This window comes from Rhipicephalus microplus, chromosome 5, assembly GCF_043290135.1.
Source record: "Rhipicephalus microplus isolate Deutch F79 chromosome 5, USDA_Rmic, whole genome shotgun sequence".
In the NCBI taxonomy this organism is placed as follows: Eukaryota; Metazoa; Arthropoda; class Arachnida; order Ixodida; family Ixodidae; genus Rhipicephalus; species Rhipicephalus microplus.
The window spans coordinates 72,424,730-72,449,922 of record NC_134704.1 but is presented as its reverse complement, the minus strand read 5'-3'; the positions used below and the strand labels follow the sequence as shown (position 1 = coordinate 72,449,922).

The window sequence follows — 25,193 nt, the reverse complement described above, 5'->3', positions numbered from 1 at the left end:
CACCTATTCGTACACCTGTTCTGTGTGACAAGTTTCAGCCACACTTCATTGGGCCTTACATAGTTATCGAGCAGACTTCGCCCGTTTTTTATCGTGTGACCCCACTTGTCATCCCAACAGACCGCCGTCACCGCAACACAGAGATCGTGCACGTGTCTCGCATGAAGCCTTTCAGGCGACGTTCTCTGTCACATTGACTTTCTACGGCTAGGTTGGCCGTTTAGATGTGGGGGGGGGGGGGGCATTAGTGTGGGCATTCGTCATGTGCTTCTTTTCATATATGCATTATCATAATCATCATCATCCGCCTGGGTCTCTGTCCTCATCTTCACTGGGTGTCACCACAATCATCATCGTGTGTGTGCATGCTCGGTCTGGGACTGCCCGTTCGTTGTTGCGCCCTTGGGCTGAATAAACGATGTCTCAACCCAGACGTCATAATATATATATATATATATATATATATATATATATATATATATATATATATATATATATATATATATATATATATATATATATATATATATATATATATATATATATATATATATATATATATATATATATATATATATATATATATATATATATATATATATATACGTTTAGGCCGGGGACCGGCCTTCATGAGGGCCGGTCCTGATGAAGGCCTGTCCCCGGCTGAAACGTAGGAAAAATAGAAAGTTTTCATTTGGCTCGTCCTCCACTTTTTGGTTTTTTTTTCACTGGATCCAAGGACACCTTCTTTATATATATATATATATATATATATATACTACGGGAGCCATCAGCCAACCAACAGCGAACGATCAAGATCGTTTACACAGTAAGCTCTATTGATTGATAAACGAAAACGTAGCTATGTCACCTATTATCCTTACAGCATCGTGCAAGGCACCCTCTGGCCAGGAAACATGCACAGTGCGGGCTTCTAATCATGCGTTGCGTTTCGACCCTTGGAGACGTACGTGGGGTTATATAATAAGAAGCATCCAAGCACAGATTCACTGGACGCTTTTACTTCACTTCGCTGCTGGCGAGTGAACCACGCCCTCTATAAGAACGGAGAAGGGGCCATCGCATCACGTGACCTCGTGAGAAACGTATTTGATACTTGCGCTATTTAGAGCAAAGCAGCGGATACGCTACTCGCTACAGCTATCGCAGCCTGTAGCTAAACGACGAGATCACCTATATGATCGAACGCGTAATTCGGAACTCTTACTATACTACAATATGACTAAGCCGAGCTGCTTTGTAATCGCTTGCGCTAACTCGAACAACATTTGTTCCTTGATTGTTTGATTTGTAAGATTTAACGTCCCCAAACTACCATATGATTATGAGAGACGCCATAGTGGAGGGCTGCGGAAATTTCGACCACCTGGGGTCGAAATTCGCGGCACCCAAATCTGAGCACACGGGCCTACAACATTCCCGCCTCCATCGGAAATGCAGCCGCCGCAGACGGGATTCGATCCCGCAATCTGCGGGTCAGCAGCCGAGTACCTTAGCCACTATAGACCACCGCGGCGGGGCAGTAAGCTTTATGAATTCGGTGCCTGTTGAATAGTCTATGAAGGAATGGTAAGGTTCGTCGTTCCAATTTTCCCGATATGGAACCACTGCTGTGTATGAAAAAAGCAACGTTGCCCGCATTCGCGATAGATCTTCAGCTAAAACGTTAATTATAGAAAAAAGTATTCTGCCACAAATTGTCACGCTGGACATTTTAGTGAAGACGGTCAGCCGATGGCAAAATAAAGAACAAAGAAAAAACCCTGCGCATAACATAAACATTTCATAGTCCGGCCCCTGCATAAAAGTTGCATGCGCTTGCAACTAATAGTTGGATTTCCTACGGTGTTACATTTAGTTAGTATGAATGTGCGGTTAGCCATAGATTACACACAAAAAAACACTGGTTTAAATAAAAGTGTGGAAGGCTGTACAGCGGCGCGCAATACGTGAAATCCTTAATTTATTTTGTAAAGGTCGCCTCAACAGTATCTTTCTCGTACCCGCTTACGCGATTGGCATTGCCATCACGTACACGCACGTGCACAGAGAAGGGAAAAAAAAGCTGTTACATTGCGAGAATACCATATGTGATACATCGTCGACGCACAGTAATGTAGAAAAACTTGCGAGAGGAAAGTTATAGCGGCAAACTCCGTTGAAGTAATGGCGACTTCACGGTCGCCTTAAGGGTTTCGCAAGAAGTCATGCTAACGCTGCACGCGACGATTGTTCATGCATAGCAAATGAGCCGAATATTGTTCTTTAAAAAAAAACAACGTTGCGCATCTTGCGTCAAATCACTCGAGGCTGTGTGACAGCCGAGTTGGTGGGCACCTGGATGGTCAAGGCTTGGCTACGCTCTTACACTCTCGCATTTCTCTTTCCCACTCTTTGTTACACTATAAATACTCTGCTTGCGATTTTGCTTCCCCTTTGCTGTCTGGCTATTTCTATCCATTTATTTTTCTCGGATATATCTTTCTCTTTACCGCTCTGTCTACATTTCTTCCCTTCTCTCCCCTTTGTCTCAATTTCTCCCTTCCTAGTTCTATCTCCTCCTCTCTATATTTTTTTTCTTTCTCAATGTTTTTATGCTACGGTTTAATCTCTACCCCATCCTTATTTTCTCCTCCTTACGCTCAAATCTCTCTTTCTCAGCCTGACCTCCCTTTGCCATCCCCTTGTTATAGCATGATCTACAAGGCTCTGCTATATGTTTCCGGACTGCTGGCGTGTTTATTAAAAGAATGAACGTATCAATTTTTTGTTCGTATTGAATGACTGCCGTGTTTCAGTTGAATAAATATCATGAGAGGAAGGACAAGACCGCCAGAACTGCGCAAAACTCACAGTACAGTCACAGGGAAAGCTGGAGAGTGGCCTTTTAAAGCCTTTTTAATTTCGAAGCATTTCTTAGCGAACTTCGGCAAGTTTGCTCGTATCTATCTATCTATCTATCTATCTATCTATCTATCTATCTATCTATCTATCTATCTATCTATCTATCTATCTATCTATCTATCTATCTATCTATCTATCTATCTATCTATCTATCTATCTATCTATCTATCTATCTATCTATCTATCTATCTATCTATCTATCCATCCATCCATCCATCCATCCATCCATCCATCTATCTGTCTATCTATCTATCTATCTATCTATCTATCTATCTATCTATCTATCTATCTATCTATCTATCTATCTATCTATCTATCTATCTATCTATCTATCTATCTATCTATCTATCTATCTATCTAGCCGCCTATGACTTTTAGCTCTCCTGGCAGTTTCGATAATGGGATCCAGACCAACTTTGGTATGGCATAACATGACTGTATGACGAGCATAATTGACTAGTCGTAACATGAAAATCGAGACATGTATGTCGTGAATGTCATGATTCACATGTCATGGTCTTGCTGCTCCTGCGGTGGTTTCGTTCACATGGCATATAGCGAAACTGGTATGGTATGACATGACTGCATTGCGAACATAAGTGATAGGCCCTCACGTGGAAATCATGACATGCGTGTCATGTAAGAACATCACTACATGCCACGCTTATGATTCGCTCGCGGCCGTTTCGCTGGCTTCACATACACCAATTTTTGTATAACGTGACGTGAATGGATGATGAAAGTATATGACTGGTGCGAACATGATAATCATGACATACGTGTCATGTAAGAATATGACTACATGCCTCGCTCATGATGCGATCGCGGTCGTTTCGCTAGCTTAACATACACCAATTTTGGCACAACGTGACGTGAATGGATGACGAAGGAATATCACTCGTGCAAACATGACAATCATGACAAGGATGTCATGTAAGAGCATGACTACATGCCACGCTCATGATGCGCTTGCAGTCGTTTTGCTGGCTTTACATACACCGCATTTGGCATTACGAGAAGTGAATGGATGCAGAATGTATAATTATAGTACTGGCGCAAACATGATAATCATAACATGCGTTCCATTACAGAGCATGTTTCCATACCACGCTCATGATGCGCTCACGGCCGTTTCGCTAGCTTCACATGTACGAAATTTGGCACTACGTGACGTGAATAGACGACGAAGGTAAATGGGACGTCCAAACATGATAATCATGACATGCGTGTCATGTAAATCATGAATACGTGCTAGCGCGCTCGCGGCCGTTTAGCTAGCTTCATATATATACCAAATTTGGTACCAAGTGATGAGAATGGACGACGAATAAAAATTTCAGACGCAAACATGATAATCATGACAGGGAAGTCATAAACGGCATAATTTATGTCCGCCTCGTAACGTTGGCGGATTTTAAAGTGACATATCAATATGCCTTCCTCATTCGTGCTTCGCATATCATCGATTCCCACGGTACGTGGGATCCACCAATTTTTTTAAACACTGTTGGGTAACTGCTACAAGCATACTTAGAGGGTACCCACTACACCATGAATCACTTTAATTTCTGTGTAGTAGGTAAGCATTCTACTGTGCCATCCTTTGTTATTCCGGAGAAGCGTGGTACCCACTACTACCTAGAAAAAAAATTTTGTTGCAATTTCTTTGATGCTGTGGCTGACGACGATAAAGAAGCTTTATCAATTGGGTTGGAGCATTTGACGACCCACTCATTACACAATTCGCATTGTGTGATGCTTGGTTGTTCTTCGGTTGTTCTAAATCACTCTATTACTTACATTAACGTGATTGCTGTCTGGGGTTAGCCTGCCTAGATAAGTTATGAACTGAGCTTCAAGCGCAGGCTAGTCTCAGTGGTAGTACACTGGGCTGGCACGCGGGGGACCCGGATTCTATTCCCATCATGTCCTTGGGGTTTTCGACGGACACCGGCGGCGGCGGCGGACAACTACGGCACGCGCGACCCTTGTAAGTGTTCGCGCTATAAAAAAAAGAAACGCCGGGCCTGCGCGTAACGCACAGCACAGTCACAGTGAAAGATAGAAGTGCGGCCTTTGAAAGCCTCTTCTAAACACTCTTTGGGTACCTGCTGCAATCACACTGCTGGGTACCTGCTACGCCAAACAGAATGATAATTTTTGTTAGTAGGCCAGCATTTACTTTGCCATCCTTCGTCATTCTTTGAAGCAGCATGGTACACCCGCTACGCACTTGTTAAAACTTTTGTGCATTTTTTTACTTATAGTGGCTGACGACGATGAAGAATTATGCTTGAAGTGTGTATGCGCCATAGTTAATAGGTGATCAAGAACAAGTTTTCTAATTGGTTGGAGCATTGGATGGCCCACTCGTTACGCAATTCGCATTGTGTGACGCCTGCATGTTCCTTTTATGTTCCAAAACGCTTTATTACTCATACCAGCGCGATCCATTTCTCGACATTGAGCCTGCCTAAGGCCCATTTAAAACGAGTTTTAAGCATTGGCGTAGGCTCAGTGGTAGAATACTGGGCTGGCACGCAGCGGCCCGGGTTCGAATTCCATTGTATCATCGGTGTTATTTTTACGGCGAAAGCTGTTATGAGATCACAACTCAGGTCTCTAGCAGCGCCTTAGTTGTCCGCTGCTGCCGGTGTCCCTAACCACATCGCGCGAAATGAAAAGAAAAACCTAGCACCAGTGACACACTGGGGCTCGAACCAGGGAACGCTAGGTGCCAGCCCAGTATTGTATCACTAAGCCACGCCGGCCCATATGGCTTGTTGGCAAACTTGCCTTAGACAGGCTAGATGTCGGGAAAACAATCGCGTTATTACGACCTATAAAGCGTTTTAAAACAGCGAAAAAACAAGCAGTCGTCACACAATTCGAATAGCGTAACGAGTGGGTCACCCAATGCTCCAATTAATTACAAAAGCTTTAATTTTGTTCAGTTTTTAACTTCGGCGCATACCCACTTCAGCCTTGGGATTTTATCTTTTTAAAGTTGTCAAGGTTTTCCGCTGTCGGTGAATCCCTGAGCAACTTCCATGCCTTAATTTTTTGCTCTTTTCGTGCATTTCGACACTCACTATTCCACCAAGGAACGCGTCGTTTGGTGCACAGTCCCGTTTGTGGGATGCACTTTGTAGCAGCATCCCAAGGCAGAAGAACGCACAGACAGGCGAGAAAATAAAGCTGGCATAAGTTTTTGTCCGGCATCACTTCATATACACAGGAGGCGAGAGTCTGGAGCATGGTAGGTAAGGTATAGTAGGACGGCAATCTCATTCGCTTCCTCTTGTGAACACACAAGGCGACAGCTGCTTGGAGGAGCAGGCGAACTCTCTCGGGGCGCACTTCGAACAGGTCTCCAGCTCGTCACACTATACCACATCGCTCCAGAGATACAAAACAATAATCGAAAAACGAAAATTAGAACGCAAACCTACAAAACACAAACCATACAACGAACCTTTCGTCTTACTGCTGTAATAAATCCGCTCCAGGCTCCGACCAAGTAGTGTATGAAATGCTAAAACACCTGCCCTCTGAAACACAAAAAGCGCTTCTTTCCTTGTATAATGTCATTTGGTGTTCCGTCTAGATTCCTTCTGCCTGGAAAGAAGCCATTATTATCCCGAGTTTAAAACAAGGCAAAGATCCATCATCGGTCACAAGCTACAGGCCTATCGCCCTCACAAGCTGCTCGTGTAAACTTTTCGCAAAAATAATTAACCGCCGCCTTTTACATTTTCTGGAAACAAACAATCTACTGGACCCATAACAGCGTGGATTTCGTGAAGATATATCCACTACTGACCACTTGTTACGAATCGAGGCGCACATTTGTGATGCTTTTATTCATAATCAATTCCTTCTTTCATTGTTTCTCGATATAGAAAAGGCTTATGACACCACCTGGCGCTTCGGCATACTGCGAGACCTCTCGCACTTCAGTGTCCGAGGTAACATGCTGACCATGATTGAAAGTTACTTGTCCAACCGCACTTTTTCCTGTCCGGGTGGGGAATGTCCTGTCACGAACATTTGCCCAGGAAACTGCAGTGCCGCAAGGTGGTGTTTTGAGCTGCACGCTTTTCATTGTAAAAATGACTAAACTCACGTTCCCACATTCCACGCAATATCTTTTATTGCACATATGTCGACGATGTTCAAATCTGTTTTAAATACGGCAATCTTGGAATCTGCGAGCGGCAGCTCCAACTTGGTTTAAATAAGGTTACTAAATGGGCAGACGAGAATGGGTTTCACCCTTAACCCTCAAAAAAGCACATGCGTTTTATTTTCAAGGAAGAGAGGTTTTCATCCTGATCCGACCATTCACCTTCACAGCCAGCAACTTGCTGTGAAAACTGAACACAAAATTTTAGGCATAACTCTAGATATGAAACTGACATTCGTACCGCACGTGAAAAATCTCGAAAACAAATGCCTGAAAGCTATGAACGAACTAAAGGTCTTGTCGCACACATCGTGGGGCAGTGATAGAAAATGTCTCATAAATCTTTCTAAAAGCCTCATACGCACGCGCTTAGAATATGGTGTGATTATTTATCAGTCGGCCACACCAAGCGATTTGAAAATGCTTGACTCGGTACTTACTCGGAAAATGCTTGACACCCATTGTACACATCCACACATACTTTACGGAACTGCAACGTAAATACACTTGTCCTGATTTTTTTACTGATGCCTCCAAGTCTTACACTTCTGTTTCGTACGCAGCGGTCAGTCCATCCCTTTTGGATGCCGGCGCTCTGCGTCCTAACACAAGCATCTTCATGGCAGAAGCTTTTGCGATACTTGCGGCCGTTAAGCGCATTAAAGAATTAAAGCTAGAAAAGGCAGTAATCTACACCGATTCCTTAAGCGTTGCAAAAGCTCTGAAAACTCTTAAAAACACAAAAACCTGGTCTTTGTCTCGCTTTATTCACTACTATGCACAGTGCACAAGTCTAAACAGCTTTCTGTAGTGTGCTGGGTGCCAGGACACCGCGAGATCCACGGTAACGTGGCGGCGGTACAGCTAGCCGCATCTGTCCACGACAGCACTGCTAATAGATCCGTAGCTATCCCTGCTTTTGACCTAAAACCATATAATAAACGAAAGCTTAGAGCTTATTGGCAGAGCACATGGGATTGTCACAGAGAAAATAAATTACACGTCATCAAGCCGTTTCTTGTTAATTGGCCGCCAGTATCAAAATCACGCCACAGAGAACTTACACTTTCAAGGCTACGAACAGGACATACACACAGCACACACGCACACCTTTTGTGCGGTGGCGATCCACCTTTGTGTGATAGATGTGGGGAATCACTTACCGTCAACCACATCCTCATCCAATGCATCGAACTAGACTCTATTACAAAAAAGCATTTTCTGTTAGGTTACTATGAACACATTCCACTTCATCCTGGGATGTTCATTGGCAAAGAACCACTTTTTAAATATCAGTCATTATTTGCGTTTTCAGATGAAATTCAAAGCATCAGCATCATATATAAGGGAAACCCGTAGCATAACCTCTCCGCAGAGGTTGTTGCTGCGGTAGCTACTCTAAGAAACACCTGCTTCGCACCCTTTGGGTTTTAAAAGGGGTCGAAAAGTCATTCGTGCTATTTTTGAATCACTCACTTTTAGATACCATGGTCACTTGTCATTCATTCCACCTCCTACATCAAATCGCGTATCACTGTCATAATTTAACACTTTATACACATATTTTACAGCACGTGATTTTAGGCCTCTATACCGCCGTAATGCACCTTCTCATGGCAATCATTAGTCATCAATTGCATTGCATCAAAGACATGGCGCTCTTTGGCTACCCATGGCTCTTGCACCACAAAACCCCACTAATCATCATACCCACTTCAGCCTTAATTCCTCATCGTCGTCAGCCACTGCATGAACAATTGGTACGAAATTCCTTGAAAGGGTTTAGCGGATACCACGCTTCTCAGGAGAATGGCGAAAAATAGCTCAGCGAATGCCGGCCTAGTACCGTAAAACGTTTATTATTATTGCCGCAGTGTGCATCAAGCAAGCGCACTTGCAGCAGTGTCCAAATGAGTGTTCAGCAAAGTCTCTGAAAAGCCGCTCTTCTAGCTTTCGCTGTGACTGTGCTGCGCCTTCCATGCAGGCCTGGCGTTTTTTTTTTGTTTAGTTTGTTTTCTTTAAATACTGGTTACGGACACCGGCGGCGGCGGACAACTACGGTGCCGCGCATGACCCGTGTTCTGATCTCATAACCGTTGTCGCTGTAAAATAGTCAAGTTACAACGCTCTTCTTAGGGCTCCGTGGGCCACCTGGAATTTCTCTTTCTCTTTTTGCTCTACTTGTGAACATTTTCTATCGAAAAGCAAATATTACGCATATTTGAGGCACAACATCAAAACGTAAGTATTACGTGGTGTATTTTTTTAGTAGAATATACACAGATACGTAATTTTAAAGACCTATAGCGTTTCTTAGGTTGCGCTAAAAATGCGCCGCTATATACAAAAAAGCCCTCTGGCAGCACCTATATGGTGTAGGCAGCACCAATATGGGGCTGCTTACACCATATAGGTGCGGAAGTAGGCAGAGCCTATGTAGTGTTGCCTACTTCGTCAGGCGTTTACTTCGGCGCACCAGTACATGTGCACAGTCATTGGCTCTTCCGGGCAATAAAATACATTCATGTCTCGCAAATGGTTCTTCTTTGTAAATATCATGCTATACAGTACCACACAGGACCGAGACATATCTCGGACATCCTGGAGGCACGTACACATGGTATGGAGTGATAACATGGTAAAATTAAATCTGTTGAAACAAACCACCACTTTATTTATCATTTCAGGAGAGAAATAGAGAATGGCATCCCGGGAGGCCGCAGATGAAACAAAGACTCATGCATGTAGAAGGGCTGGCAGAAGTTTATTGTTTTTCGGTTTTTCGGTGACATTTGCACCGAAGCACACAAATACGTGGTTTTCTTTTTTTGTTTGTTTGTTTATTGAATACACCTTTACTTCGATCTACGCTGCAACTTCGCCGGGCGGTTTCACGACGAATGTGCCTCTGTTATGACTTTGAGTGGCCGATTTGATAATGTTGGCACGTGTGTTGGCGTGGACGCAACTTGAATGCGTGCGTACACGGGCGCGATGGGGTGAAACCAACTTTGCAGATGAATGCCGGGACGTAATCGACGGAGAGGAAGTGGTCTTGTTTTTATTCACGTCGAATTTCCGCGATCAACCGTTTTGGCCGACTGCCCATTCCGTCGTTCATCGGTCTTCCACGGGAAGTCGGCGCGTGAAGCCGGCATACTGAACTCGGCGCCGCTTACGTAGGTTCGTGGCATCCTCCGCTGTGTAACCGGCTCCATTGGCCGAAGAAGTTAGTTTACGAGGCGTCGGCCTCGTGTTCAGAATGAACGCGCGTCAGAGAGCGTCGATAAACACTCATTAAGGAAAGTTGGTGCACATATCATTGAAATTTTGCCAGTCGGTTGCTGCAGTCTTGCAAGGACAAGCAAAGCCCATGAGTGTCTAATTTTACTCGAGATACGATAGATTTAGGTATAATTTCACGATATTCAGAAGCCGAAATCAGAAAAAGCCCCTTTCGTAAGTGCTCATTCCCGTTGGCTACCGTTCTTTTATGATATGTCCAGCATCACGATTGGTCGAAATATTCTCCTAATAACATTGCAGGCATAAGGAAAATTTTTGTGTACCTACCAGAGTCCAAATTCAAGACACTTGTCTTTCGTAAGTTCGCTTTCACCTAGACCATCCGGCTTCGCTATTGATATGTTTTGCATAGTGATTGGCTGAAGTATTCTATTCAGAGCTTTTAGCGTGAGTCATTTTTGTTAACATCGGCCCAGATCCATATTTGCGTCTATACAAAACACGGAGTTGCTCAGAATATCGCTAAACTTGTTGCTCACACACGTTTAAAAAAATCTGTCGGTTCTTCTTCTTTTTTTTAATTGCACTGGCGGGTCGAGCAAAACGACGAGGTGTCAAGATGGCAAAAATTATTTATCTCAAGCACAATGTTCGATTAGGGCGAGTTGTTTCATGGTCAGAGTGAGCTGTCACGTTTTGGTTTATTCACGTTTGACCTGGGCGTCCTTAACGAAACGTATGCTTTAAGTGAGAAGACTGTTGTAAGGAACATTTGCAACATTTCTTTTTATCGTATAATTTGTCATACTTGCTTGAACTCGTTTTGTCAAAGCAGATTGTGCTTACATCTGAGTGATTGTGGCATATATATTTGCACGGGTGATGGCAGCAAAAATGAGTTTGAGTTGGCATTGTATACTTGTGTGTCTGTTCCTGTGCTCTTGACCCTCAGTTTCCTGCTTAACGACCGAGTACTTGACAAAAACCTTTTTTTTTTTTTGGCGACGGATAAGTCGTAACGTGAATCGCTCCATCTCTGTTATCAACAAATGCAAGACAGCGCTTCAACAGCAACATTCATGCTTGCACGGCTGCTGTTTGTTTCTTTCTTATTTTTTTAATCATCTCTCCCATTCATCAGTGTAGAGTGCGAAATATATTTTTGTTTTGTTTTTACTAATCAACATATCTACCTTAACTGTCTTTCAATTTTGTTCTCTCTCTACAAGCTCAAAAACTGGATGTATATGACTCTATTGACGTGCAATAGTTTGCGTAAAACACTCTCGTTAAGATTAGATAGATAGATAGATAGATAGATAGATAGATAGATAGATAGATAGATAGATAGATAGATAGATAGATAGATAGATAGATAGATAGATAGATAGATAGATAGATAGATAGATAGATAGATAGATAGATAGATAGATAGATAGATAGATAGATAGATAGATAGATAGATAGATAGATAGATAGATAGATAGATAGATAGATAGATAGATAGATAGATAGATAGATAGATAGATAGATAGATAGATAGATAGATAGATAGATAGATAAAAATAAAATGCAGATCGAAGCTTAACCACCTTCGACAAACTGGTTAATTTTTTTTTTCATTCACTTCACCCCTCTCTCCGCTTGCATATGCTCTGGAAAATCAGTGTGAAGATCCAGCGGTGAACACAATGGAAGCCTTCGTTATATTACGCTGCCGTCTCTGTTTGTCAAAACCCTTTTCCCGTCACGTGCCCTCTACAACAGTTAGGGGATAAATCTACAGACTTGGGTACGTCACCTTCTAGTTCCCACTTTCCGAGACGTCAAGCGGACAAGCAGTGGCAATGAATTTTCTCAGCGTTGACTATCCCTGTCGTGACAGTTACAGCGCTAGATTGCTCTCCATCTTTCACTGCCACTTGGTTCTTGGAAGTTACAACACACCTTCTCTCCCTCTCTCACTCGGTACATGGGACGCATTAGTTCGAACCAATAAGGATACTCAAGTGCCTACTCTCGCCTTCGGTGTACAAATATATTTTCACGGCCTCTTTATTACACGCACGTGCCACACTGGCATCTCTCCCTGCTCGCTCCGAGGCGAGGAAAGTAGCTGCTTTCCTATAAGCCTGTTTACGTATAGAATAAAAAGGACTCGATCGCCTTTAGTCCTTGCCACGCCGTTTAGTGCGCGCGCTAAAGCCAAGCTTTTGGAGAGACGTGACGCGCACTATACGTGACGTCATCCTCCTGGTCCGTGAGTGCGCCAGTTGCTTCCGTAAGAGAACATATCCTGCCATCGCTTCCGAAGAGATCGGATCGTACGCTCCGCGGCACTCGGCACACTTAACCAGCAGCTGAAGGTAATGATACTTTTCGTTTGGACTTTGCGATCACTGATGTTTTAACAGTTTGGCTCTTTAGTCTCAAGTTGCCGATGTGTGCAAATTTATTGCCATTGAAAGAGTTTATATTCCCTGTGAGAACCGTATGCCGTTTTGTTGAAGGAAGGTGGTTAGTTAGACAAGTTGCCTACTCTGTCGCCGAGGCAACAAGAAGCGGATATCACACCAGCTTGCTATCAATTGATTTTATTTGGATTCCCTATCGATACAAAAGCCAAAAGTGCATCCGTTTCAGTACAACGCTTACAAATAATTACGAAGTTGTGCGCCCACGCGAGTTTCATACTGGGAAACATCTATGAAAAACAAAAAGCGATAGTCTGAAGGCATTTTCATGTTTTTTTTTTTTGCGATTATTAGACGTACCCGTTCCGTGCAGTCTATACTCCCCCTGCTGTTTTAAAATCGCTCAACACAGAAAGTACCAGCCATCACCCTGCGATAGCTTAAGCAATCAGTGCGAAATGTATGAGCCCTTTCACTTCACTTCAGGGGCTTTACGTGCGAAAAGTCACGATCTGATTGTGATATCCGTGAATGTGGGGTCTCCAAATTACTTTTGGTCAGCCGCGACTCTTCAGGCCGAACCGAAGTATGAGTCCTGAATCATTTAGGCAAACCAACGACGTCTTCTTTATGACATGCATCCACCACGGTCATAAATCATTACCGTTATGTAGCGCTTTGTGGCGCCACGCCAGAAGCGGCTAAGCGATCGCGTCGAACGTAAGTGATCTTGGGAGAACTAGCGTCGCTTAACGTCGATAGCGTACACCGCAAAAACGTATCGGAGGGCTTACACTTCACACCAGCCGACTAACACGGCGGAAGGGCCCCCCGCCATGGTGCTCTAGTGGCTAAGGCTGCTGACCCGCAGGTCGTGGGATTCAATCCCGGCTGCGGCAATTGCGTTTTCGATGGAGGCGAACATCATGTAGGCCCGTGTGCTCAGATTTGGGTGCACGTTAAAGATCTCCATGTGGTCGAAATTTCCGTAGGCTTCCACTACGGCACATCTCATAATCATATGGTGGTTTTGGGACATTAAACCCCACAGATCAATTATAAATCAACAAGGAAAAATGGAAAAGACACACAGATGAAAGGCGTGACTGCAATCAAACACCTTCAGCTCTTAGCCCGCACGTAATCTTCATAAACCGCCGCTGCAGAGAGGCATGGTGCATGTACTTCAGCTTGATGAGTATCCCGCAATGAAGTGCATATCACAAAAGCGCACGAGAGGCGGAGAGGAACAAACTTTGCAAAGCGATCCGGGATAACTTGTTTGTACACTGTTGAAGTGCGTAATGTCACTTTTTCTCTCTTTTTCGATTATTGACATAAATTTGTTGGGGAATACCATATCGACTTGTATCAACTCCGACACATAGACAAATGTTGTGGGCTGGCCTTGCATGTGCTTCTTAAGAAAACTTGATACGTTAGATTACGTCGGTCGTCATAATGACGTCTTATGTGGGCAGTCGCATCCATAAACAGGAAAGTAATTTAAATATCCAAAGGGTCTCTTTTTTTCTTTAGTGTTTGGCAAACAGCCGAATAAAGCTATGCGAGCGAATTGATTGCACAAATTGTGAATTTGCGACAGCGGTAACAACTTTTATTTAGCGACCCACCGAAGGCCGTCTGAATCCAGTATACCGAAAATTTAGGCAACGTCCTTGAACTTATTGCCCGTTTCTTTGATGCTGATTTCATTGCTAAATCAATAAACTTGTAGAGGACACATTTCAATGGACACGGAATTGCACCTGTCTGCTGCTTTTTTTTTTTTCAATATGCCACTTAGTAGCCCAAGATCGTTCAGCGTTCACAGACGTCCTCTATGTAAGCAAGGGAGAACTTGTACTGCGAGTGACAATGGCCATACTGAAATTAACAAAGTGCGACAAAAAGCGAGGATATAGGCTACATTAAACTGTTTGCTCCGTGTATAAAGCACAGTTCGTGTTGCTTATAAAGAGTTACTTGGCGCGCAGACTGTTGCGCCAAGTTTCAACTTGTATACAGATCACTACGCTTATGTCAAATTGGCCCGAACAGCGCACCGCATTTACTATATACGGACTAACTACGTCTGTGAACGATGCATTTATGCATGCACATTGAAAATTTCATATTCCGTATGGGTGTTTATAGAGTTCCTGGCTTGTCTCCTTTATGAATTGCACTGTTTCATGACCCAATACCATGATATTTCTGCCACCTATTGTACTTTAACGTCCACCTAAATCTACGTACACTAGCTTGGAGCATCTCACCTTCATCGAAATGCGGCCACCTCCCGAACCAGTGCCTTCGGCCTGGTTCGGGAGGTGGCCGGGAGGTGGAGGCGGCCTCCTAGATTGCGTGCGCGCTGTACGTTCCCAATCTCGGAGGTCATGCTTCGACTCAGCAACCAAACACAATAACCACTAGACCACCGTGGCGGATAGGCTTGTCTTGTTGCAAATATCCTCAACCTTGCGTTGTATGTTAGTAGAGCCTTGGTAAGGACAAGGGAATCATTGTTCTTTGGTGAAGTAATCAAGCAAGTGGAAATGACGGCAGCGACGACATACGAGAAAAACTGCATGAAATGAGCTTATACTCTGATAACAAATGAATTGTTATCAGAGTTTAATCAGGGGTTTAATTGGCAGCAGGGGCCTTATTCGCAAAACATTTTACTTGTAATTAGCCTTTCCTTCATTGCTTGGCTGTTCATGAATTATTATTTACGGCATCACGACTGGCTAGAATATTCTGCTGCAAACTATCATAGCGTGTCGCCTTTCAGCAAATACTGTCCCAGCCCCGCCACGGTGGTCTAGTGGCTAAGGTACTTGGCTGCTGACCCGCAGGTCGCGGGATCAAATCCTGGCTGCGGCGGCTGCATTTCCGATGGAGGTGGAAATGTTGTAGGCCCGTGTGCTCACATTTGGGCGCACGTTAAAGAACCCCAGGCGGTATAAATTTCCAGAGCCCTCCACTACGGTGTTTCTCATAATCCTATGGTGGTTTTGGGACGTTGAACCCCACATATAAAAAATAATACAGTACTGTTCCATGTATATTGGTCGGTATAATATCACGCAGTTATCGGCTACAGCATTTCCGTTAAGTAACTCTCGCAAACCAACCTACCTATCGAACCCTTCCTTTACAGCATTTCTTATCGCATGAGCAGTACAAGCTCACCGTCCAGTACAAAGCACCATTCTTGCTGACTTAAGCGCAGAGGCGAAAATCATTAAACCAACCTAGCACCTTTCAGTGCGTGAAGAATTTTGATGTATGCATCCGTGGTTCACGCTTGAATGGCAAACTTCGATCGCTAACGATCGCACAGAAGTTTACACAATATATTTTGGATAGTGATTTGAATAGCACTCACAAGCAATGACAAAGCATCCTGTACTCGCGACCCCGACACACATTGAGGAAGCGAAAAAAGAAAAATAAAAAAAAAGGGGGGGGGGGGGTCTTTCAAGCTCCACAAGCAGCTGTATACGCAGTCACTTCGCTTCGGTTGGCCTAATGACGAAGCTGTCTAGGAAAATCACTTCGCTTCCCAGATTTCCAATCGCTCTTTCAGGAAACTTCAACGGAGCTCTTCACAAACATGTATAATAGGTACGCGCGTGCGATTCAAGGCTGTTAGCGGCACTGCAGCTTCGTCAAGCGCGACGATAAGTCTATACAGAGTGATTAGACTCCACAGGGGAGACGTCTCGAAAACTCGAGACGCCTGCTTCCATTGGAAACTCAGCTATTCCCGCTTCTTTTCAATACATTAATCTTTTTTATTTCTTCTATCTTCTTTCACTAGTCAACAGCGTCACTGGTAATTTTTCGCAAGTTTGGAGATTTGCACTCCTCACTGTTTTTTTTCCCCCATTCATCTCACCTTCACCCGTTTCCGACGTATTTCGATGCGTGAAGTAACATCTGAAGGCGAACGCCGGCGATCGGCGTCATTAGCGGGCTGGCACAAGGCCGTGCAAGCGGCCTACGGAGCGCGCGAAAGAAGAGAGACGTCGAAGATTCCGGCGGTCATGGCCTTTAGGCGGTGGCGGCGTACGCGATTCGTTTCGGAAAACAAAACAAAAACGAAAAGACGCAAACAAACGCAGCAGGTCTGACCCAGATGCACCGACAGCGGTAAACAAGGCGCCCCGGGATATATGACTGTGGTATCCATCTCTCGTATGTACGGAAGTTACAGGAAAAAAAAAAGGTAAAACAAGACGTGCAAAGGCCTTGAGAGCGCGTAGAAAGCGCCCTGCTTTACCCCCCCCCTTTTTATTTTTTTTTTGTTCTTGGAAAACTTGTTAGACCAAGCTTCTTTGACCTTTCTGCTCTCTCATCGTATCGACGACTCGATGGCTCTCTCGGCTTACTCTGAAGCTCGGTGGCGCGCAATAAAACGTAGATACAAGGAAACGCGCTAATTCGTTCAATCGCAAACACGGCCGAATGCGAAACGGCAGCTCGGAGTGACGAAAACAAATGCATGCGCGAGCGGGGCTGCATACGGTGTAGGAATAGATCACTGGTCATTTCGCTGTCAGAGGGCCCGCCCTCGGACACGCCGAACACTTGCGTTCGCGGAGAGGCACGCGCACACCAAAAGATGTACGAAAACGCACACACAAACGGCCCGGCTGTGTGGTCTTCCGAGCGCGCAGATGGCAGGCTCTTGCACATGGTTCCCTGTCCCTTTAGATACAATTTGTACGGAAGGCAACACACGCAACATGAACTGGCGAGACGCCTATGGTACGTTCTTTAACGTTTTCTCTACGACACAACTAATAGCTGCTTGTGACACACTGCTGAAGTCGCCGCGGTGACCGGGGCTTAGGGTGCTCGGCCGCTGACCCGAAAGACGGGGATTCGATACCGGTCACGGTAGTTGCATTTTGATGGAGTTGAAACGCAAGAGGACCGCGTATTTAGCCTTTTAAGTGCACATTAATGAACACCGGGTGGTTGAAACTACCGTAGCCGTCCAGAACGAGCGTGCCGCGTAACCATATCTTGGCTTTGGCTGGTAACACCCCAGTGATCACTTACTGGTACACTACTGCCAGTACCACTACTATGGCTAATACTGTGAAACGATACCTTAATTTGGACGAGTTTAAAGGGTACCTTATTCTACTTCAACTACTACTACCACTGGGGGACGTAGGACGAAAATTTTTCATGGGGGAAGGGCACCAATTTTCTGATCTGAAGTGGTGGCTGGGCGCGTAGATATGGTCGAGTGTCATTTTGTCCTCTCTATTTTGTAGCGTAAAAAAATTTCGAGTGAGGCACGGACCTGGCGTGCCACCCGCTGGCTACGCCACCTAATGCCATTTTCCCCGCTGCTACTAATACTATTTCACTGCTGCAGAAACACGCGCAGGATCGTTCAACAGCTTCATAATTCTGAACACGGCTCGATATACTCGTTCACAACACAACACACTCCACAGCCACGCGTGACGATAAAGGCCTCCGGAAGGCTGGCATTACGAAGCAAACGCATTCCCAGCGGAGGCCATGGGGATTTGCAACAAGTGTGAATGCGGGCACGCGCGCAACGATTCACTTACGCGGTTGCAGTGCGCGGCGGCACACATCACTTCGACCCTTGGGTGACTTCGCCGCAATACACCCGTGTCTGGAATGAAAACATGCGGGCCAGCGCGGATTGACCACGGCCGCATATGGCGCACCAATTGGCGGGCGCTGACACGTATGGGTCGCGTTGACGGAAGTGCTTCCGGCAGGTTTTGCTTTTTCACTAACCTAAAAAGCATTTGTGGCGCCTTTAGTTCCCCCAATGAGTTTTGTTATTGGCCAATAGGAATAGCGTATGCCAGGCAGACCGGTGTATACTTGTGGCATCTTTCTTCAACAAAACAATCGTGATGAGAAATGCTTGTTTTTCCCTTCTCAAAAACTGTGTGCTCGTGAGAGAAAAAGAAAAGAAATAATTTTATAGAAAGCAGAGAGGTCGACACGAGCTAATGCGCTTTATCTTGCTACGATACACAGGGAATACGAAAACTGTGGGGGAAAAAGAGGGATCAAATGTGTTGGAGCAAACGTACTTGCCTATCGAGAGATCTATCTCAAGCTGATAGCCACGAGTCGTTCGAGACCGGAGATATCTGACATCGCTTCTCAAACAAAGGCAGTGCTGCGGCAGACTGATCTTCTTTTGGTACCAACTGCTTGGGGCGTGAACTTGTTGTGGAGGGCCTGCTGAGGAGGAAAAAAAGAAGGTTCCGAAGAGTGGCGTGGAAGTATTATAACGAACCGCGCTGTGTTTTCTGAATCATGTTTCAGAGCGCTACAGTCTGTTCGGTAGCAACGACGAACCCTTCAACTTCTAATATGGGTAGTATTTTAATTAACCGAGAAACAGTAATCACCGTTAGAGAGGAAACCAGCTAGTACGGGCGTCGTCCAGAGGTTAATGGCGCCGTGGTTCTATGGACGGAGCGTGCATTTTTTCCCTCGTGTTGTAATCGAGTATAGAAGCGAGAGCCCTGGAGAGAAACGCACAGCATGCCCAAGTCCAGTAAGAGTGCGTCCTCGATGAGCTTTATGAGTGGAGTAAAAGGGTAAAGCGAGTGGAACTGCACAACACCGCGAACAGTTCGTAAACAGAAACTAACCGGTGGCTAGAAGTAGAAAGGTGCGGTGGAGGCATGGATAAATTCTACGCAGACCTCACGCTAACCACTCGTACAAGCAGTACTAAAGAGAAATTCGTTAGTGGAAAGGTTTAATCGCGTGCCACTTTTGTGTTCCCGACGCGTAGAGCAAAAGTAACGCTCGGTAGCGAAATTACGCAGTTCGCGCTGTTTCGATGTGGAGAAAATAATAATCGGTAGTGGCGGTTTTCACTGGCAGTGTTTTTTTCTTTACGACCTCAAAACGTTCTGTACTTTTGCTTAAAAACAGCCGCCCACCCCTCACCTGTGATTTCTCGTCCCTAATCTCCCTGAAGCAAAGCCGAGATTAGTAGAGATGACAACACTGTGCCGAGGGCGCAGCGCGCCTTTTTGCTCGTCTGATTGATGACAGCCAGGCCTGGCTTATACGTTGTCGCATTCAACATTTATTAACGAGACGCGCAGATTACGGCGTTGAAGGCCGCACTGGCGAGAAAGCTGTTAAGCGCACGGCTCCACGTGGTCAAGGGCGGCCTTCTATCTGGCTATAGTAGCAACGGATATAACCGTAGTGTATACGATACATCCAGTGAAGGCGTAGCATCGCTTAGTATAGATTGTATAGCACCGATGAATATAAACCGTAGTGTACAGTAAGTGCGGTGAACTCCTAGTTTCATTTTATATAGATTGATGTTCGCAATATTCTTATGCCCTTTTTCTGCACACAAATACATCTAACAGACACGTATGTACTGCGAGAGCACCTGCATTGCAGTGAAATCTCGTTGAAACGTTTTATTTTTTTCACTGGAACCTGGAAACACAACGTATCACGTAAAAGCCGCAATAACCAAACAGCCATTAAAGAAATGAGGAAATGATCAAATGCTCAGTCAGCAAATCACTTTCAAATGCTCAGTCAGCAAATCATGCACTAATCTTGCATGGTTTCACCACGGTATGAACGCGGGATTTCTAAATTTATCGGTCAATATCCACTTTTGAGGTCGTATTATGCAACTCTAGGCTAAAATATGATCGTAATAATCACACTAGAATGCTTTTTTTTTTCAAGAGATGTCGGCACGGAGTATAAGAAATTGCAAATGCGTAAAGTATTATTCACAGGCTTCTCCGTTTTGTCGTTCAAAACGAAGATATAATCCTGCAAGCTTTTACCATCGTTTCAAAATTTTTTGCACCAATTTACGACTACGAACAAATATTTTTGAAATGAACCAAGAAGTGGCCGATTTAACCATTGAATGAGGTCTTCAGTGATCACCCGCTTTTTTTTTTTCATTTAGATTCTTCGGTGGCACTGGTAACGTTGTACGAACAAAGAAGAAGTTAACAGGGATCAATATGGGAGGCAGAGAGCCCTGGTTAACATATGCATTCAATGTAAAGGTTCTCGTGGACCTATTCAGAAAAAAAAAGATGAAGCAAATTGGCCGGCTAATCACCTTGACGTTTATTCAGGTATCAGAGCAATACAGAAATGCCTTTTCCCCTTAGTTAGAGATATGTAATCGCAGATATCATAAGCGAATATGTTTTCTTTTGTGAGATCATAGGGTCCACATACTTTCTTTTCCCTTGCAATCACGCCGACTCGACAAATCAATGTCCTATGGTGCGACGGCCAACAAGATTTTGGCAGAGCTGTCTCCGGCTATTACTAAATACAAGTGCAATTACGTAAGAATATGCTTATAACAGTAGCCTTTATAAGTTGAATAGAAGGGGGAAAAAGCTCCTGTGAAATGTGTGCCTCCGAGCAAACCAACAGGCGTGGTTTTTCAATAAAGCACAGGCTTGGACTAGTCTGCAGATGATTTACGGAAAAAGAGGGTGCCGAAGACGAGTATTAAGGAAGACCAGCGATGCATTTTACCAAAGATATCCTCATATACTGACAGCCCAAACATTCAACGTTACTTATGTAACTTCTGCATTGCTTACTTGTGTAACTCATATTTAGCACGCTACAACAAAAATAAATAAAAAAGATGTTCAAAATCGATACGAGTGAGTAAAGTCATATTGTAAAGAAGGAACGTATTTTCCCCCCCGTCATGAATTACGTGCCGGATTCACGAAAAGGGCGAAAATGAGGATGCCCAGTCCAGAATAAAACTCTCGTGTCACGCAGCATCTGGCGAACCTCCAGAAACATCCGCGCTTCTTTACTTTCTCTCTCTCTCTCTCCTGCTAGTTGAATAACGCGCAAGGCCGATGCTGAATCTCGAAGCCGCTAGAGTGCACCTGTCGCACGCAGCAAGGGCACGCACGCATACACGCTGCGTTACGCGGCGGGAGCCATCGTCTTCAGAAAAAAAAATGAGAAAAAAAAACAGCCTTGCCTGTCATAACCAACATCGCGACGTCGGTATTGCCTTAGCACTCACACCCTTCTTTAGACGCAGGTTGCGAGAGGGGAACAAGGTGCAAGGGTGGAGAATGTAAGGGGTGGGCGGATGTACGAAATCAACGAGACGCGGCGCTCGCGCTGCTTGGATTGACGATGCCCCCTATATAGCGCGTCTTTTTCTCTCGGTGACGTTTCAGACAGCAGCAGCAGCAGAGACAGTCGGCAAGATGCGGCAGGACATGTGGCAGCCACAGGGTGTCAACGGGACGGAGGCCGTAGCCGATTACTCGGCGCTCTCCTGGTTCAAGCCCGACGAGCGGATCCGCGACTGGCCGCTCATGGGCAGCCCCGCGGCCGTCACCAGCGTCCTGGCCCTGTACCTGATGGGCTGTGTCGTCGTGGGACCCCGGCTCATGAAAGACTGCAAGGCCTTCTCCATGCGGCCCATACTTATCGTTTACAACATCGCCATGGTGGCACTCAGCGTGTTCTTCGCTTACCTGACCGTGAAGCTGGCATACTTTAAGAGCGGCTACAGCCTGGTGTGCCAGGCGAACGACTCCAAGACGAACCCGTTTTGGGAGGTGATATTCTACTACGGCTGGTGGTACGTGATGCTCAAGGTGGGAGAGCTCCTGGACACTGTGTTCTTTGTGCTACGCAAGAAGAACAATCATATCAGCTTCCTGCACGTGCTGCACCACACACTGGCCCTCATTACCGTGTGGCTGGACGTGAACCTGGCCATCATGGGACAGGTGGCCCTGTTCCCGCTGCTCAACTGCTCTGTGCACGTGGTGATGTACTCGTACTACGCGCTGGCGGCGCTGCCGCCGTCGATCAGGCCGAACCTGTGGTGGAAGCGCTACGTGACCATATTCCAGATCGCGCAGTTCTTCGTGCTCATGGTGCACAGCCTGGTGCCGGTCTTCAAGGACTGTGACTTCCCGCGGCCCTTTGCGGTATTCATGGCCCTGGAGGCGGCGCTCTTCTTCTACCTCTTTAGTGACTTCTACGTTAAGAACTATGGATCCCAGAAGCAAGGCGACTCTAGTACGAAACTTAAGGGTCAATAGTGATGCACCCCCCCCCCCCCGAGACTGTATTTAATCTTCGTTCCTTGCCTGCTCGGACACTCGAAGCCGAAGTGGTGTTGTGCGTGAAAACTACTAGCCATCCATGTGTGTGCAAGAGTGTTCACGCCTTTTCTGATACATGTGGTCTCCGCTGCCGGTAGACGCATCGTAATCGACCGAAGATTGAACCCTTACCCCTGAGGAATATTGCTGAATGTCTCGTAGTTTTGAGGGATTACGCACGGTACTGTTTGCTTGGTTTGCGTTGATATTACTGGCGAAGGGTGAAAGTTTGTTTGGTTCATATGTCGGTTTTACTGTTAACACATCCCGTATGTTGGTGCGTAAATCCATTAATTTTTTCTTCAAGATTCTACGCTTTCAGTAGGAGATTGTTCATGTAGCATGCAAGCGTTTGTGAGAATGGTGCCTACAAACTATACGTCGTTTTACAAGCAAACCGTAAGGATTCAGCTAGTTGATTTTTTAAAAAACGCAACAACCTGCTGGGGTCGGATACATAACAATTTTAATTCATAGTGATGTTTCATAGGCTCGCTATAGCTTCACTAATAATATGTCTAGTATTCAGACTGGTCGAAATTTTGTTTCACGAAAAATCGCAGTGAAAGGCGTTCTCGTGAATTAAAGTCTATCTGTAGTTCCGCGAGCATTTTTTCCCATTTTAATACCTATATTTTTCCACCCTTAATTTTTCTTTAGAATCAAAACAACAGTGGGTACGAAAAACTTACATTTAGTTTTTGATTGCTTTGTTTTTTCTCTGGAGAGCTTCAAGTGCTACGACGCACAATTGTTTTAGAGTCTGCGGGAGCCACATCACATATGCATCCAGCCTGTGCAGCAACAAGAGGCTTTGACAAGCGTAGTTGCTTAACGCATTTTGAGTGCCGTTTTATGAGGGCTAGCTTAGCTGTAAAAATGTTTTTTTCTACCTTTATGTTACGCACCAAGAGTTGAAGTCCAAACGCTTGTCGGTCAAAAGTTTTGTTTCCCATTGCTCTTGTTTCTATTGTTCAATCTACATCTTTAAACTGTCTTGCATTTTTGAAACATCCATCTCAAAAACGGCCTCCGTTTGCTCACTGACGCGTTAAAAAAGTCTTGTTCTGTTCTCATGCGAAACACGCAATGACACTGATGAGCACATTAATAAAGATACGGTATCTATATTGATAAATGACTTAGATCGCGCTTCTCAAATCTGAACTTCAAATATCGCTTGAACTAAACATTTCAAGATAACATATTTCTAATCAGGGTTGCACCACTGACAGGTTCATCCTAATTTCTACTTGCATGATAACGTAAAATATTAAATTTTACACCAATGTGCATGTTTGCCTCTTTCGGGATGTTATAAAAGCATGTGATGGCTCCTACATGTCCCTGAATTTCGTAATGTAAGTGAACTGCGTGTAAAAAATTAAGGCATTGACTCGATAAGTTTGTTCTTATCAAGTAGTATCAAGACACTAGTACATATGTAAATTCTTGCGTTTAAGTGTGGGGCCGATTCGATCATATTTTTTATTGAACAAAGTTGGCATTTATAACGACGTAGAAGCAGCGTACGGTAGATGGCTTTAACTCAGGTACATGTTGGAGATGTTGAGTGAAACATCTTGGAGCCTGAAGTCTTCGTTTCTTCATTTTCTCGACGTATTTTGCAAGAGCATTCACGTTGACAGTTTCAAATTTGGTGGTGCTGAATAGTGATGTTACTTTAGCTCCATGGATCAACGGTTGTTCGTATTTTTCGTGCTGTTTGTGAAAAAAGAACAAAGAAGAACTTTACGAATAAATGTTTTTTTTTTTTGTTTTCCTGAACACCATGTCTCCTGCCTTAATCTGTTTACTTGCTGCGTTTGAGACACTTCAACTTAGGTAAGTACCCTTCTGTTTAGAGTGCTTGATGCCTAAACGACATAAAATGAAAAAGTTATCTAGCTGTCTATTTTCACCTATTTTATTTTTTCTGCGTCTGTCAACGAAAAAGATCAATGCACATTCATTATCTTATAGCTGGGACGTCGCCTCTTCTGACATATTCCTTCGCCTCCATGGAGACCGATTTAAATTGTGTCGTACAAGTTCGTTTTGTGCAGTTATTATTTAATTGTTTGTCCGGCAATCGAGGTTAATTACGTTTACATTTCTCACTCAATTTCGCATTTGTCTTTAGTTGACAAATATTGTGCAATCGCCCGACTATTATATTTTTGTTATAGCTTTCTTTTCGCTTTTTACGATCCCCGCATTTATGTGAACACT

The 25,193-nt window shown here is 44.5% G+C and overlaps 1 protein-coding gene across 1 annotated transcript; it reads left to right on the top strand.

Moving 5' to 3' along the window:
• The first annotated feature begins 12,545 nt into the window (after positions 1–12,545).
• Positions 12,546–24,749, top strand: LOC119174426 (very long chain fatty acid elongase 4). The gene is made up of 2 exons (XM_037425317.2): positions 12,546–12,723; positions 22,020–24,749. The coding sequence occupies exon 2, from the start codon at positions 22,050–22,052 to the stop codon at positions 22,896–22,898; it is 849 nt and encodes a 282-aa protein (XP_037281214.1). The 5' UTR covers positions 12,546–12,723; positions 22,020–22,049; the 3' UTR covers positions 22,899–24,749.
• Positions 24,750–25,193: the final 444 nt, after the last annotated feature.

Excerpts from the sequence above, each read along its gene's own strand:
- LOC119174426 (XM_037425317.2), top strand. The coding sequence starts at position 22,050 with ATGCGGCAGGACATGTGGCAGCCACAGGGTGTCAACGGGACGGAGGCC.